The sequence below is a fragment of the Carettochelys insculpta genome, chromosome 26 (genome assembly GCF_033958435.1).
Source record: "Carettochelys insculpta isolate YL-2023 chromosome 26, ASM3395843v1, whole genome shotgun sequence".
Lineage (NCBI taxonomy): Eukaryota > Metazoa > Chordata > Testudines > Carettochelyidae > Carettochelys > Carettochelys insculpta.
In genome coordinates, this window is record NC_134162.1 from 8425400 (window position 1) to 8441195 (window position 15796).

The window sequence follows — 15796 nt, forward strand, 5'->3', positions numbered from 1 at the left end:
TTCTTACCCGTCCTTGTGGTGTGTGCGCTCCCAGCCACTGGATCCAGCAACACAGAAGAGGGGCCTTTTGAAGAGCTTCAGCTGCTGGCACTTTCACTCACAGGGCAGGAAACAGGACTCATTGGTGGACATTTCCTGACCCACTAAAGGCACTGGGCAGGCTTTATGAATAGGTCAGGAGGACAAAGATACAGACATGGCAGAGGTGAAAGGGCTAAAGCTGCTCCCTGCTGTCAGCGCAGTCACCAGCGTCACCTACATAGGCCAATGCTTCTGGAGCAGGGCCACAAGCACAGACTGGTGGGCTACCATTGCTGTGCTGACCTCAGATGTCCAGTAATGGAGCCAGAACTTGTTTGTGCAGAAATCTACATTTCTGGAACACTGGGAGCATCTTGGGGTATATATCTCATGGAGCTGGAAGGGACCTTGGGAGGTCATTGGGTCCAGTCCCCTGCCCTCTTGGCAGGACCAAGCACTGTTCTTGACAGATTTATTTTAATCACTTTGTCCCAAATCTGTAAATGGCCTCCTCAAGGACTGAGCTCACAACCCTGGGTTTAGTAGGCCAATGCTCAAACCACTGAGCTGTGCTTCACCCAAGCACAGTGATACACGCAAGGGGGCAGACATGACAGTCCGGAAACAGGTTGCTATAACTAACTGGAAGCAAAAAAGCAAACAAGGAATCCTGTAGCAACTTAAAGTTTAACACTTATTTATTAGGTAATGAGCTTTTGTGGGTAAGACCCACTTCATCCCTCCAAGACTACAGAAGTCAATTTATGATAGTAAAGTTCACGATAGGACTCTAGGGATCAAGTGTGGGTCAGAGACAGTGTTCCCTGTAAGCTGAGCACTTGGGCAGCCACCCAAGAGAGAATCAGGTGTCACCCAGCTGATTAGCAGAGAGCCCACAGCAGCCTGTGCTTCTGTTTGTGGTGCACAACGGCACATGCCTCAGTGCACACACAAAATTTATTCCACCCATGGAGGGAAAAACTTAGAGGGACCCCTGGTCAGAGCCCAGGCTCACACTGCAGTGTAGAAATACACTAAGTGCCCAGCTTTTTTGAAAGTCTGGCTCAGAGCGGATAACGGGGTACACTTACAGGGCAATAAACCCCCCTGCCCCAGGCATCCCACAGCTGGTGTGGCTCAGCTGATTGAGGTTTGTGGGGTTTAGGCACTGAGAACCCATGAGTGAAGAGGGTGTCAGAGGCCAGGATCCAGCTGAAACCTGAAACTTTACCCTGTTTGCAGCCCTGCAGCTCCAGCCCCAGCCCCAGCCAGCAGAGCTGGGCTGGGAGGCTTGGAGTTCTGTAGTGTTTTTACTGTAGTGCAGATAGACTGAAAGAGGCTAGCTTGTTCTTTATACCCGGTGAGGTAGTCTGTGTGCCATCCTAAGGCTGTGGGCAAGTCAGGGGACTGACACATTTGTGGGGCCCTGGCCAAGGTGTGGAAGGGTGGCTCCATGCTCTGGGAAGGGCTGTGGCCTCAGAAAAAGGGGACTGGGAGCTTGCTGCTTTATACCTAGTAATCATCGGAGGTGTAGCCGAGTTAGTCTGTATCTTCAAAAGCAACAAGAAGTCTTGCGGCACTTATAGACTAACATATTTTGGAGCATCAGCTTTGGTGGGCAAAGACCCACTTCACCAGATGCACCTGACGAAGCAGGTTTTTGCCCACTAAAGTTTATGCTGGATCCTGGCCTCTGACACCTCTGATGCATCTAATGAAGTGGGTCTTTGCCCACGAAAGCTTATGCTCCAAAATATCTGTTAGTTTATAAGGTGCCACAGGACTTCTCTACTCAGTAAGTAGCTTGTGTGCCTCCCTATGGCTGTGAGACCCACAAACCAACAGCTGGGCTCAGGGGGCCGACAGACTTGCTGGGCCTCAGGACAAAGTGGGAAAGGTGGTTTTATGCTCCCAGAAGGGCACCAGGCCTCAGGTGCAAGGAGCGGGGATGACAGCAGCCAGCCCTCACCACCACTTGGTGTGTGCCACACCGGCCCCCCACCACCACTCATCTGCCCTCAGAGCTGCCTGGAGCATGACATGCGGTGCTCCTGTGGCAAGCTGAAAAGCCCAGAGCTCCAGCCACCACCACTCCTGAGGGAGCAGCAGCTGGGAACTCCAGGCCCTTTTGAACCATCGGGTCCTTGGGCAACGTCCCCTTTGACACACACACGCCATGGCAGGCCTGGCCGGGCAGCAAATTCCAAAGACGATGCAGGACAATTTGATTCACTGCAGTTTATTTGTAAGCAAACATTTGGAGAGCACCAATTGGTGCAGGCAAGCCAGGGAAAAGCTCAGGAAGGTACAGTAAGGAGGACACAATCTGTCCATATGAACTTTATTCCCTCGGCATCCAGGGGAGGGGAAGGGCTTTATGCGGTTCAGGCGGATAAGCTGCTCGTCTAGGCTGAGGGGGCAAACCCCACTTGGTTATTGGACATGTCATAGACAGAGTAGTACTCCTTCAGGAAGACATCTCCCAGGATCCAGAGAGGCTGCCCATTCTGGGACGGCAGGTAGGTGGGCTCAATTCCAACCGTGCAGTTGTTGTTACTCTGTCAGAGGGGAAAACAGAGAGACGCCACATCAGGGCTGATGTCTGACTAGCTTGAGGGCTGGGTAACCTCGCTCCAGGAGCCCCAGCTGAGTAAGTGTCAGCTTTGCAATGGCTTGGGGCAGCAGGAGTAAGGCCCCTCGAAGCTCACAGCATTGGACGGCAAACCCCGCCGTCATTCAGAGTGCTGTTAGGAACTACAGGCAAGGGGGGAAGCTCTCTGTGTGCGCACAGAAATGCTGACTCCTGACTGGGCACACATGCATGGGACCCTGTCTGGGTGAGATAGAAGCATTTGGTGCTGCTAAAGTAATACATACGTTGAAGACATAGGCTGAGGGGGGTAGCGGGAACTGGGATCCACTAATGACAAAGGTGATGGTAGGCATGTTCTGGACGTTGTTGCAGTCAACCACATACTGTGGAAACAAGAGACAAATGTGGGTTACAGTGGGGACAACCGAGAGCAGAGGCTGCCCTGACAACCTTCCAGCCAATGGTGAAAAATCACCCCACTGCCATCACACAGGCTGTGGCTTCCCCAGCCCCACACAAGCCAGAACAGCAGCAAGGTTCGGTCCACCAAACCTGCTTCAAAGCTCAGGCTGGTTTTCATAGAACACTACAACTGGAAGAGACCTCGAGAGGTCATTGAGTCCAGTCCCTGCCCTCACGGCAGGACCAAGCACCATCTAGATCATCTCTGACAGACATAAGAACATAAGAACGGCCATACTGGGTCAGACCCAAGGTCCACCCAGCCCAGTAGCCTGTCTGCCGACAGTGGCCAGTGCCAGGTACCCCAGAGGGGGTGGACCAAAGGCAATGATCAAGTTATTTGTCTCCAGCCTCTGGCTAATAGCCTTTTATGGACCAAACCTCCATGAATTTATCTAGCTCTTTCTTAAATTCTGTTATAGTCCTAGCCTTCACAGTCTCCTCTGGCAAGGAGTTCCAAAGGTTAACTATGGGCTGAGTGAAGAAGAACTTTCTTTTATTAGTTTTAAACCTGCTACCCATTAGTTTCATTTGGTGTCCTCTAGTCTGTCTAACCTGCTCTATAAATATCTCGAGTGATTGAGATCCACAGCCTCCCTGGGAAATGTGTTCCAGTGCTTAACCACCTTGATGATTAGGAAGTTTTTCCCTATGTCCAGCCTAAGCCTCCCTTGCTGCATTTTAAGCCCACTGCTTCTTCTTCTATCCTTGGAGGTTAAGGAGAAAAAAAATGTCTCCCTCCTCCTCGTAACAACCTTTTAGGTACTTGAAAACGGTTACGAAGTCCCTTCTCAGCCTTCTCTTTTCCAGACTAAGCAAACCCAGTTCTTTCAGTTGTCCCTCATGGGTCATGTTCTCTAGACTTTTTGTCATTCTTGTCACTCTTCCATGGACCTTCTCCAATTTCTCCACAGCTTTTCTGAAATGTGGTGCTCAGAACTGGGGACACTACTCCAGCTGAGGGCTAATCAGCAGATAGTAGAGCAGAAGAATGACTTCTTGTGTCTTGCTCACAACACTCCTGTTAATATATCCCAGAATGATGTTTGGTGTTTTGTTTTGTTTTTTTTTTGCAATGGTATCACACTGTTGACTCATATATTTAGCTCAGGGGGAGGAGGGGGAAGCAGGACACTATGACACCTAGAGCCCTTTCTGCAGTACTCCTTCCCAGACAGCGACTTCCCAACTCTGGAGCTGTGCTGGTTTACAACAGACGATCAGGCCCATAGATGTTGGTCAAGTTTCTTATAATTTACACTGGGAAAAGGGAGATCAGAAGACCTCTCCCCAAACTCCAGGGAGCCTTTCTGTTCCCCAGATAGAGACTGTTCCCCAGTCTTGTTACCAGCTTTAAGATGCCAGCTCCTCTAAGAAGCCTTCTCTGATCACACAAAAGCCCATCATTCTCATTCTCCTATGTCTTAAATTCCTCCCGTCCAGCATTGCAAAATCCCTCACAGATGTCCTCAGCACCTATTGCTCCTACCTCTCCATTGGATTCCTGAGCACCCACAGCCTCCAGGAAGTACCCCATGTACTGCTGTGGGACGGTGAGTAGAAATGTTCCTGTGTCCACAATAGCCTGGCAGCCTTGGCTGCACCAGCCAGTGGCCTGCTGTCCGATAGCAAACCTAAGGGAGGAAATGCAAGAAATGTCTTACGGCAACTGGACAGCAAAAGGAACCTGCATCTGATACAGATTAGACGAGGTTTTGGGACCTGCAGGAACCTGCAGCCCAAGGACGCTTTCTGTGGAGCCACACAGCATCGCTGGCCCTGATTCCACAAAGCCCAGAAACACAAGCTTAACTTTTAGTACCAACTTCAGACCATCTCTGTTTATCCACACACTCAAGCATATGCCTCACTTTCAGGCCAGTTAGCATCAATGAAATTTCCTTGAGTGTTTAAAATTCAAATGGGTTTGCAGAATGGAGGCCTAGGTTAGGAGCTTTTATTGGTACACCTGAACCTCTTTAATCCAGCAGCCTGGGGAGATAGGCTGTGCTGGATTATGGAAGAGTGCTTGCCGTAATGAAGGGTAAACAAAGTCTGTCGTTAAAGCTGTTGTACGTACAAACCATTAGAGAGCAATGTACCTGTGCAACAGATCGTAAGACCAGAGGTGGAAAAAGTACCCAAAAAGTTACTCGAGCAAAAGTGCAGCTTTTTTACTTCTGAGTGCTTGAATACAATGAAGATGTGATGTGCGTACTTTTACTCAAGTAGTTTTCCAGAGGGGCATGGGTGACTTGTACTTAAGTACATACCCCCTCCCCACAAAACAGCTGTACTTTTACTCTAGTAACTTCTTGGGTACTATTTTCCACCTCTATATAAACCAAATCCTTAAGGTAGGGTATTGAAACCATTATTGGGGATAGGTTGCCGCGTCTGGCAAGCAAGTAGGGGCCAGGAGAGCACTGGGGGTGGGGTCTGGGAGGGCCATGCAGGAGCCCGAACCATGGGTGCTCCCAGATCACAGACACCCGACTTAAGGATGATCCAAGTGTATTACAATCAAAAAGCTGGATCCGAACTCCTTGAGAGGGTGCATGAAATCCACGGCCGATGCAAATTCCTGCTCCTCCACAGAGTGCTTGAGTTGACACACAGCAACTGACTGCACTACTTAAAGCCAGGAAAGCTCCCTACCAATGCGAAGGAGGAAAGGTTCCTGCCTATGTTAATAAAGGGGGACTGCAAACAAAACTTACTCCTCAATACCAATCTGCCAGTAAACTTCTTGAGTGACGGGTGCCCAGGTAATCTGGCCAGAGAACAGCTGGGTGTCAATGCCTCCAAAGATGATTTCTCCGCCATAATTATACGTTGGTTTTCTGCAAACACACATGGTTGCATATGTTAGACATATGTTACTCAGTGACTACACTCCTATAGGGCAGGAGCTGTAACATGCGTCAGACTCATGGAATCCTAGGGCTGGAAGGGCCTTGAGGAGGTCATTGAGTCCGGTTCCCTGCCCAAAGCAGGATCAACCCCAATTCTAGGGTTGAAGATTCCACCACCTCCCTAGGTAACACACTCCAGTGCTTCACCACCATAGATGGATGGGCTGTGGGAGGTGAGTATGCATCAGAGGGGTACAGGGGGAGCTCTATGGCTAGACAAATGGTAATAAACAGAGGTGCAGATATGGTAGTAGACAGTCCCGATAGTGAGAGAAAAGTGCGTACATAATACTGGAGGGGTGGGTGAGCATATGTATAGCTCAATACAGCAAGAGCATGTCAGATAAACAATGGGTAGGTGAGCTGGTATATGAGATGCATATAGACAGATTCAATGTGAAAGCAAAATGGAAAAATAGAGTGTTACATTGGGAGCAGGGAGATCTTATCATACCGGGAGAAATAGAAACTGAACATGGGTTCAGTAAGCAGGCCCTGCTTCAACATCTCCTGCATAACTGTGTAAGTTTCCCCTACTGCTAGGGAGGGGTAAGCCATTCCCAAAATGCCATCAAAATGAGCGTAGTAGAAGGGACTGGTTGGTTCATCCTCACTCAGTCCAAATTCCTGATTGGTGATGGAAAGGTTCTGGACCTAGAAGGGAAGAAAATCATTGGCTCTAATCTGGAATTTTACACTAAATTGCCGTAACCAAAATCAGACCTGTGCCCTTCTTAGGTTTCTGATCATTTCAACTAGACTCAAATAAGCCACTCTTCAATGGACACCTGACCTTCAACACCATGGTTTGTGTTGATTTAACTACATCAGTTTCAAGTCACACCTTAAATTCAAAACTGCTGCAAGTTTCTCATGTGCCTAGACTTTATTATGTTGCATATTGACAGGGTCTAATCAACAATATAAAAAAAACAAAGGTACAGGGTCAAAAATCATCCCCAAAGTCATGACACCAAAACCAGAATGAGATTTGCTCTACAGCTTTAGCTAAGAGGCTGTTGGCTTATACATTACCAGCATATGGATTTAGCCCGAGTTCTGCTGTGAGGCCTCTGAAGCTCAGGACACACTTAAGCAGTAGCTCATCCTGAACAAGCCCTCACTTTTATAAAGCCAACAGATGTAGGTCACCATCAGCTGGGATTGAACCTGGGACCTTAGGGGCTAAAGCCAGGGGCTCTACCACATGAGTTAAAGGCCCGCTGCTGCTCAGTAGGCTTTGCTCTCCCTTGTCAGTGGTTTCAGGGTTTGCAGGTTTCACAGTCATGGATTCATTGAGCTCCATAAGAATCCTCAGAAATGCAGCCTGACGAATTCAGAGATGCAGCTCAAGTTGGAAGACACCCCTTAGTGCAGTGGTGGGCAGCCTACGCTGTGCAGGCCACATCAGCAGCTCTACCTGCTCCCATAGACCCCCCAGCTACCCATCTCCCCACCGCCCGACACCTCTCACATGCTGGGACACTGCACTTCCTACACTCCTCCCCTCCCTCCCAGCACTTCTGGAGGAGCCACCAAACACCTCATTCACCCTCCGCCCTGCTCCTTCCCCTCCCTCCCAGAGCTGGAAGTGGAGAATCAGCTGTTTGCAGCCTTCCAGCTCTGGGAGGGAGGGGAGAGGAGCAGGGACAGAGCACAAGCCAGGTGATTTGTGTGCTCCAGAAGTGTGGGGAGGGAGGGAGAGAGAGGAGCAGGTAAGTGCAGGGCTCTGGTTCTTCAGTGTGCAAGAGGCGCACGTGTGGAGGTGGGGGGACACTGGTGGAACCCCGGTGGGCTTTGGGCTGCTGTGGCCCACTGAGTCAAAGGAGGGCCACTCATGCAGCCCACCCAATATCGGTGGCTGCCCATCCCTGCCTCCTAGCCAAAGGCTCTAGGAACTCAGTTTTGTTTAACAAAGAGAAAATTAAAAGTCTCTCTTTGGGAATAAATATTCAGTAACGTATTCCTCAAGCTAGCAGAGGAATGGCTGGAACCTGAAGCTGGACAAATTCAGACTGGTCAGATGGCACACATTTTTAACCATGAGGGTAATTAACCAAGAGAACAAATTTATAAAGGGTTGGGGTAGATTTCCCATCACTGGCAATTTGGAAATCAAGATGGGATGTTTTGCTAGGAGCTCTGCACTGGGAGTTATTTCAGGGAAGGTCTCCAGCTGGGGTTATGCAGAAGATCAGTCTAGGTATTGCAAAGGCACCTTCTGATCTTGGAATGTGTGACTGACGACATAAGATGGGCTGGTGTCTATGTCACTTACGGTCACGGTGTCATAGCCTAACACCACCGTCAGGCTGCCGCTCCCATAGCTCAGGGTGTAGGTCTGTCCGTTGTTGGAAAAGGTGGATGACTGGTTGGGGTCGAACCTTGCATGGTTGGCTAGAAGAAAAAACAAGATTGCAACATCACGGGGGCGCTCAGGGATCTGATCGCTTCCCACCCACCTAGAGACAGAGTAGGCTGCACTTCCCAGCAGATGACTTCCCACAGAGAGAAAGAACAGATCCAAGAGCTAGCCCAGGAGTTTCTCTGCCAAGCAGAGAAGAGCTTTAATGCAAACCACATCACCTCATTCTCAACATCCCTCTTCTGTGTGTGCCTGTGTGTGGAAACAGGGTGGTCAGCCAGATCCGCCAATGGGAGGTCGTGGGTGACGGAGCAGTTGCCCTGAGACCAAAACTTTCAAGGGGGCCCAGAGCTCCATCCACCACTGCTGCTACTTCAGCCGCAGTGCTGGCCAGAGCTCAGGACCCTTCTGCAGTGCTGTTATTGCTGCTCTGCACTGCCTGGGGGCGGGGGCAGGCCCATTGCCGTTGTCCTCATGGTGCTAAGGGTGGCTGCCCATGGCCCTGCCAAGGGAGAGCGAAGTCTGCTCAGCAGAGCAGTCCTGGAAGCAGAGCCTGCAGAGCCAGTTTCTGGGCAACCTCCCGAGTTCAGCTGGTCTGTGGTAGGCTGTCAGATTGCTGTAAAGAGTCAGCAAACTAGCTCCTAGACAGCAACAGAAGCATAGCATTTGCTCAAAGCATTTGCTTGTGGCTGTGATAGTCCCTGCGCATCCTGCCGTCACTCGCACCAGGAAACTGGGCCCTGACCTTTGCCTCCAATTCCTGACTGCCACCTCCTCCTCTAACCTTTAGGTCTGAGCCCTGGGCATGTGCACCCACGTCCCATTCACTGACATTATCCATCGTATCTTTATTGCACCAAAGCGGCTAAGAAATTTGGGCAAGATCCTCTGTTGCTGTAAATCAGTGGAGCTCTTTGGAAATCAGTACCCCTATGTCAATTTACATCAGCAGAAGACTGGCCAATCATTAATGCCATTCAAAGCCCTTGATGTCTCCCCAGGCGAGGCCATGAATTTTAGAAAACACCACAGTGTCCCTGCTGACAATGGCATTAGAACACAGCAGTGCCTTTTCATAAGGAAAGAGCAATTTGTATGGTGGGTGGAGAGGAAGGGAATAGGAGATAGAACAGGGTGAATCAGCTGTTGGCAGCATTCCGTCTCTTGGAGGGAGAAGGAAAAGCAGAGACTGAGCACAAACCAGATAGGACATTCCCCAAGCCTGCGTGAGAGGACTAACTCTTCTTGCCTGGCTGGAACGTGAGTCTTCTGCTCAGGATCAACACAGCCAGGACAAGCATCTGCCAAATGCTCAACAGAGCTGTACTCACAACAGGCCTGGCTCTGGCAGTACGTAGAGGGCACCCACAGGTTGGAGGAGCCGGTGTCGAAGAGAACCAGGAAGTTCTGGGGTGGTGTTCCAATGCTGATCTCGCCGAAATAGAAGGACTACAAAGGGAGAAGGCATGTGGGCAACTAGGACTCCTTTGTGCTCTGGACGAGTTTTTAAAAAAAAAAAAAAATGTTGCCCTTATCTAACAACTTCCAGCTGAGGACCCCAAAAGTTTGTATTGCCATTAATGAGCTGAGCTTCTTAAGCAGTGAGATAAGATGTTGACAATTATTCCTTGATTGCATAGGGGACAAACGCGTTAGGGACAGAAGACGTCATTTGCCCACGCTCACCCAGAATTCAGGAGTACACCCAGCAACAGACCCCAGATGTTTTGACCTCCAGGCCTAGACTATAACCTTAGCCCACTCTCAGGAGGCAAGGCTGTGTCCCAGAGAACATGCAGCAAATGCTTTTGTGTAACAAAGCAGGAAATAAACAGCAGAACTCAAGCACCACATTTCCTGCCCATAAAATTGAAAGCTGGACTTGTTTGTTTTAGTCCATTTTCCAAATGTGCCGAAACCGCAACATACAAACTGTTTCCAAACCTGACAGCCTTTCAAGGTCTGAGAAGACGGATCCAACTCTAGTGGCTTATTACCATGAAGGAGAAGAAATTGGTACTATTCTAATCGGACGGTACAAGTTCAGAGAGGATTAGGTTAGTACATGGCTCAGTAGGTAATAAGGAAGGCTGGCAGGAACAGAGTGAAGGAGAAGAGGGTGAGCTTTAATACTCACATCCAGGTAGTTGGCTATTGGTTCATAAGCAACATTGAAATTAGTGAAGTGGTACTTCCTGGCAGGATCAACTTTGTGCTTCTTCAGGAATTCCTCCAGCATTCCCTTCTCTTTCATCACCTCTCGGGCGGACTTGCCTTTCCTCAGCATGACTCTGCACAGAAGACAGGTAAGAAATCAGGAAGGAAAATGTCCATCTTTCCTTCACCTGATATGTTGTCCGTCCCATGATGCTGTTCCCTCATCTTACAGGCCTCTTATTGGGCAACATTTTACCACATAAAGCAAGGATGCTTATGCAGAGACACAGATATATGGCCCCATATCATAGGAATAGCACAGGTTGAACCTCTCTCATCTGGCATCTTCAGGACCTGACCAGTGCCAGATGAGAGAATCTGCCAGACCATGGGATGTAAATATTGTCTAAAACTTTACCAACACTCCCACTGCTTACTGGGCTCTTAGAAGACATTTAGGGGTAAATTAGAGCTAAATAACAGCACAGAACACTGAGAGCCTGGATGGGCAGCTGGAAACAAACGTTATGGGACCACGGGAAACTTGGCCACACCCATGAAAAGCGATCATCTAGCTAACTAAAAATCAAGTGAGATTATGGATGTTGCTGGATGAGAGAGTTCCAGATTTGAGGGTTCAGCCTATAGAAGGTTTAAAGAAAGATAACGGCTAGGCTTCGCTGAATCCAGAAATGCTGATTTGTCTGTCTCTCACCAACCTAGGTACTTCTGTGCACTGAGCACTGGAATACGCACCTTACCAGCCCCTCTGAGAGATGGAGGCACACCAAGGCCAGGATGAGCCACTTCATGGTGCTTGATTTCTCCCCCAGCCGGCTCCTGGACAGAATGTGTCAGTCACTGCAGTAGAAGTGGGCTGAAGTCTGTGATATGGAATCCCTGACTTTTATACCTGGGGTACTTTTACACAGGATCCTGCCTATTCCTTTAACTGTTAATGCCCAATTTCCCATATCACTGCACTAGTCCAATGTCAACACCTTTTGCATACTTAAAAACTCATTTCTTTTGTTGGACGCTGAGATAATAAAGCAAGTAGTTGTGCCTTCAATAGCAAGACCAAACAACTAAGGGCCAATAAGAAGAAAACTGCTCCTGATAAAGGCACATTTTATCCAAACATTTAACACTCTGGAATGTTATCTGTTTGCTTCAAATCTAGGGTCATTCTTTTCAAAGACAAAGGAAAATGTTCTTTGAAATGAATGGAAACTTATAATATTAATAAAGGGGCAGTTATATAAAATGTCATGGGCCACATTCTGCTTTCACTAATCTGGTATGAATCGGTCCAAGAGCTAATTGGGAAATGTATTATTTTTTCCTGCAAAATATTTTAATGAAAGAGAAAAAATTAATTTGCATGAATGTTTCTTGATCATCTATCAAAAAACAAAACAGTTTCAAGAGCTTCCTTTTTTCCACCCTGCCTAAAAACCAAAAACCAGAATTTTATTTGGGGAAAGCCTCACATTGTTGTGAAAAAGCCATTAGCTTGTTAAAAGAAATCTTTCACAATGACAGCTTTTCAGCCAGCTCTAGCCGGAAGTCTCTTGGGCTTTCTCTACGCTATAAAGTTTTGTCACCAAAAACTACCTTCTGATGACAAAACAGTGAGAGCTGTAATTTGACTTTTGTCAGGGAAGGGGGTGGGATTGACACCTCCCAGTTTTGGCAACAAAAAATTTCCACTCCATGAGAAACAACAAGTCCTGTGGCACCTTACAGACTAAGAGGTATTTTGGAGCATAAGCTTTTGCAGGCAAAGCCCTGCTTCATCAGATGCATCTGTTAGTCTATAAGGTGCCACAGGACTTCTTGTTGTTTTTGAAGATACAGACTAACACAGCTACCGTATCAGAGAGGTAGCTGAGTTAGTATATGTCTTCAAAAACAAGAAGTCCTGTGGCACTTTATAGACTAACAGATGCATCTGATGAAGCAGGGCTTTGCCTGCAAAAGCTTATGCTCCAAAATACCTCTTAGTCTGTAAGGTGCCACAGGACTTCTGGTTGTTTTCTCCGATACTTGTCACCCCATGAGAGATTTTTTTTCTGGTGTAGACACAGCTGTTTGTTTTGTCCATAGAACTGGCTTCCTCCATTATCCCACAATGCCTGTCGTGATGGCTTGGTGTTTAGATCTCCGCTGCCTTGCAGGCATGCGCCCCTCCCCTTTCAAAGGATGTATCAGACAGCTCCAAAGAGCAAATTGTTGAACTCCTCCTGTTCTGCCTTCTGCTGGCAACACAGCTAGAGGCGGACTGCTTCTGGCTGTACCACTTTGGCATTCCTCAGCCTGGAGCCCTCTCAGAGCTACTCGCAAAGATGCCACACCCAGCAGCTGGGAGAACTCAGAGGGAATCCCAAGATGCGCAGGGATCACCTCTGCCTCCCCACAACACTGCACAGTGGGATTCAGACTCTCAGTGTATTGCTCAGGCTGTCAAGGATGGTTCCCCCACTGAGGACATGATCTGTCAACAGAGGAGCAACTGCGAACACCCTCTGGCGATTTTTGTTTTGTTGACTTTTGGGTGTTGACCAGTGTTCCCTAAAGCTGAGCAATTTGGCGGCCACTCACGAGAGATTCAGGAGCCACCCAGTGGGTTAGCAGAGTGCCAACACCCAGCAGCGTGTGTTTCCTTTGCTGGTGCACATCTACACATGCGTTGGTGCACATAACAAAAATTATTCCACCCATAGATGGAAAAAACTTAGTGGGAACACTGGTATCAACATAGATTTTGTTGACAAAACTTGGTGGTGCAGACATACCCTCAGACCCACTTACCACTAAATGGCCTTGTCGCCATTAGGAAAAAAGTGTGCTTTTACTTCAGAAATGTAATGAGTGATAATTAAGGACTTGTCCACATGGCAAATTGCTGTGCAGACAGCCAGAGTCTGATGTTACAGTGCCCAGAACTAGCCCAGCTGGGCCCGGACGGTGTGCAGGGCCCATGAAAACACACCAACATTGGGGCATGCTGGTGGCCTGTGGATGCTGAAAACAATTGGAGCATGGGGCCCTGAAGTCATGGGACCCAGGACAACTGCTTTGCCTCATGGCCGGGCCTGACCGTGCCCCATCTTGCTGTGCAGTAGCACCCCCTCTGGCATCCTGAAAAAGTAAAAACATGGCTTGGCGTACCTCTATTTGAAAGCATAGTGTGCAGAGTCGTACCCCAGGACAGTCAGTGGCCTCAAATCTGTAGCAAAAAAGTAACTGGCTTGCCATGCAGCAATTTATCTTGTAGCTAAGCCCTGAAATGAGGTAAAATCTAGTGGAGACAAAGCTGTTGTGATTTTAACACTAGAGCAGGAAAAGGTAAATCCTTGAGGCTCAGGAAAACCCCTAATTGCCTCATCATTGGTAGGATTTAACCACCTCTCAGCAAACAACAGGGACGAAAACCCAGGATTAGAATTCTGCAGAACTATTTTCCCAGGGCAGGATATGAGCTACTCTGACTGCAGCTGAGGGCACCATACCTGATAGCACAATGTGGCTTGAACTTCAACAGGAGTTATTTCAACACAGGTCCAGGTTGAACCCCTCACTGGTCTAGCAACATCCATGGTCCAACATGATTTTAGTTAGCTGGAGAACCACTTATGGCTGTGGCCAAGTTTCCCACAGTACCTTAACGTTTATTTACAGCCACCAGTTCTGGTTCTCAGTGTTCGGTGTTGTTATTGAGCTTTAATTTACCCCTAAATGTCTTCTAAGAACCCAGCCAGCAATGGAAGTGTTGACAATGCTGCTAGACAACACCGACTTCCCGTAGTCTGGCAAATTCTCTGGTTCAGCTCTGGTCACATCCTGAGAGTTGATCCTTTTCGGAGCTGGGCCTGGCAGCTTCATCTTCACCCTTTCACTACAGTTCCTTGTTCCCAGGTCTCTTCATGCTACCTATTAGGATGGACGAGGCGCTTCAAAGGCTAGCTGAAAACAGAGACCTGATTGTTTTCCATTCCTTAAATAAACTTCCTCCTAAGGCAGGAACTTTTTGTACCTTTAAAATGACCTCTTCTGCATAATGCATCTTGAAGTTATGCGTATTCATATTTATACGCCAATTTTCATAAACCATCAGAGGCCGTGACAAGGGAAGTCTGCTTATGCCATTTCAGAGTCTGGTTTGGATGGTGTGGCCCTTACAGTTAAAAGTGGCTAGGAAGAACCATGTGATCCATAAAGCTCAGTTCCCATTTCACCACCAAAATGACATAGCAGGAGTCTACCCGTGCTCAGCTCACAGCAGAACCCATCATTCCACCAGGCCAGATTTCATCGTGCACATGCATGAATCTTGGGTTGACACTGCTATGAGGCAAACACTCACCTACATTCACCAGGCATAGGTCCTGCTGCTTTTTGGATCACTCCGCAAGCTGCCAGTCCCATGGTGTGGAGAGGAAGAAATCTCTGCAGGGTGATGTTTCAGATCTCAGTGCGGAATGAAGGGCCAACCTTCTGCAGGATGCAGGAGCAAGCGGGGAATAATTTGAGAGTCTTCAGAGACTGTGCACCAGGTCAAGTTGCCAAGCAGTGGCAGTTTCGAAAGTGCATCGCCAGAGATGGAGCACTGCCCTGCCCAGATCTCACGTGCCAACGTGATGCTCCAGACCACCTGGCAGCTCCACGCTCCTGGTTGAACTGTGGGCACTCAGTACAGACATAGGATTTAAATAAGGGACAATCCTTGTAATACAGCACTAGAAATATAAGAATTGCAATGCTGTTTCACAGGAATGATATGTCTACTCCAGGATCCTGCAGCATCATTAGCAGATGATTCACAGGACACACCAATGAACATCAGAGTTAGGGTCCTACCAAATTCACAGTTCACTTTGACCAATTTCACAGTCATGGGGTTTTAAAAGTTTATAAATTTTGCTACTTAAATATGTAATTCTAGGGATCCCAACCCAAAAAGAAATTGTGAGGGTGGGCTTGGAAAATTATTGAAGGGGGAATGTGGTGCTGCTATTCTTACTTCTGCACTGCTACTAGTAATGGTGCTGGTGTCAGAACCAAGCAGCCGGAGTGTGGTACCTGTTGACTGAGCACCCAGCTCTGAGAGCACAGCTGCTACCACAGCAGTACAGAAGTAACAGTAACATGATACGGTATTACCATCCTTTTGTGCAGCTTCTTCTCCAGCCACCTAGCTCTGAAGGCCACACAGAAGTAAGTCTGACAATACCGTGACTCACCCTCCGCAACATCCTTTTGGGTTATGACCCTCCAGCA

The 15796-nt window shown here is 48.2% G+C and overlaps 1 protein-coding gene across 1 annotated transcript; it reads right to left on the reverse strand.

Moving 5' to 3' along the window:
* Positions 1-2426: 2426 nt before the first annotated feature.
* On the reverse strand, positions 2427-11325 carry LOC142001745 (pepsin B-like). Its single transcript, XM_074977267.1, has 9 exons — positions 11270-11325; positions 10494-10647; positions 9688-9805; positions 8270-8388; positions 6446-6645; positions 5797-5919; positions 4566-4710; positions 2899-2997; positions 2427-2579 (listed from the first exon to the last, which is right to left on the reverse strand). The coding sequence occupies exons 1-9, from the start codon at positions 11323-11325 to the stop codon at positions 2427-2429; spliced, it is 1167 nt and encodes a 388-aa protein (XP_074833368.1).
* Between the last annotated feature and the right edge of the window lie 4471 nt (positions 11326-15796).

Excerpts from the sequence above, each read along its gene's own strand:
- LOC142001745 (XM_074977267.1), bottom strand. The coding sequence starts at position 11,325 with ATGAAGTGGCTCATCCTGGCCTTGGTGTGCCTCCATCTCTCAGAGGGG. Across the intron at positions 10,648-11,269 it reads CTCTCAGAGGGGCTGGTAAG|AGTCATGCTGAGGAAAGGCA; the intron begins GTGCGTATTCCA and ends TCTTCTGTGCAG. Across the intron at positions 5,920-6,445 it reads TTCAGTTTCTATTTCTCCCG|AAAACCAACGTATAATTATG; the intron begins GTATGATAAGAT and ends GTGTGTTTGCAG.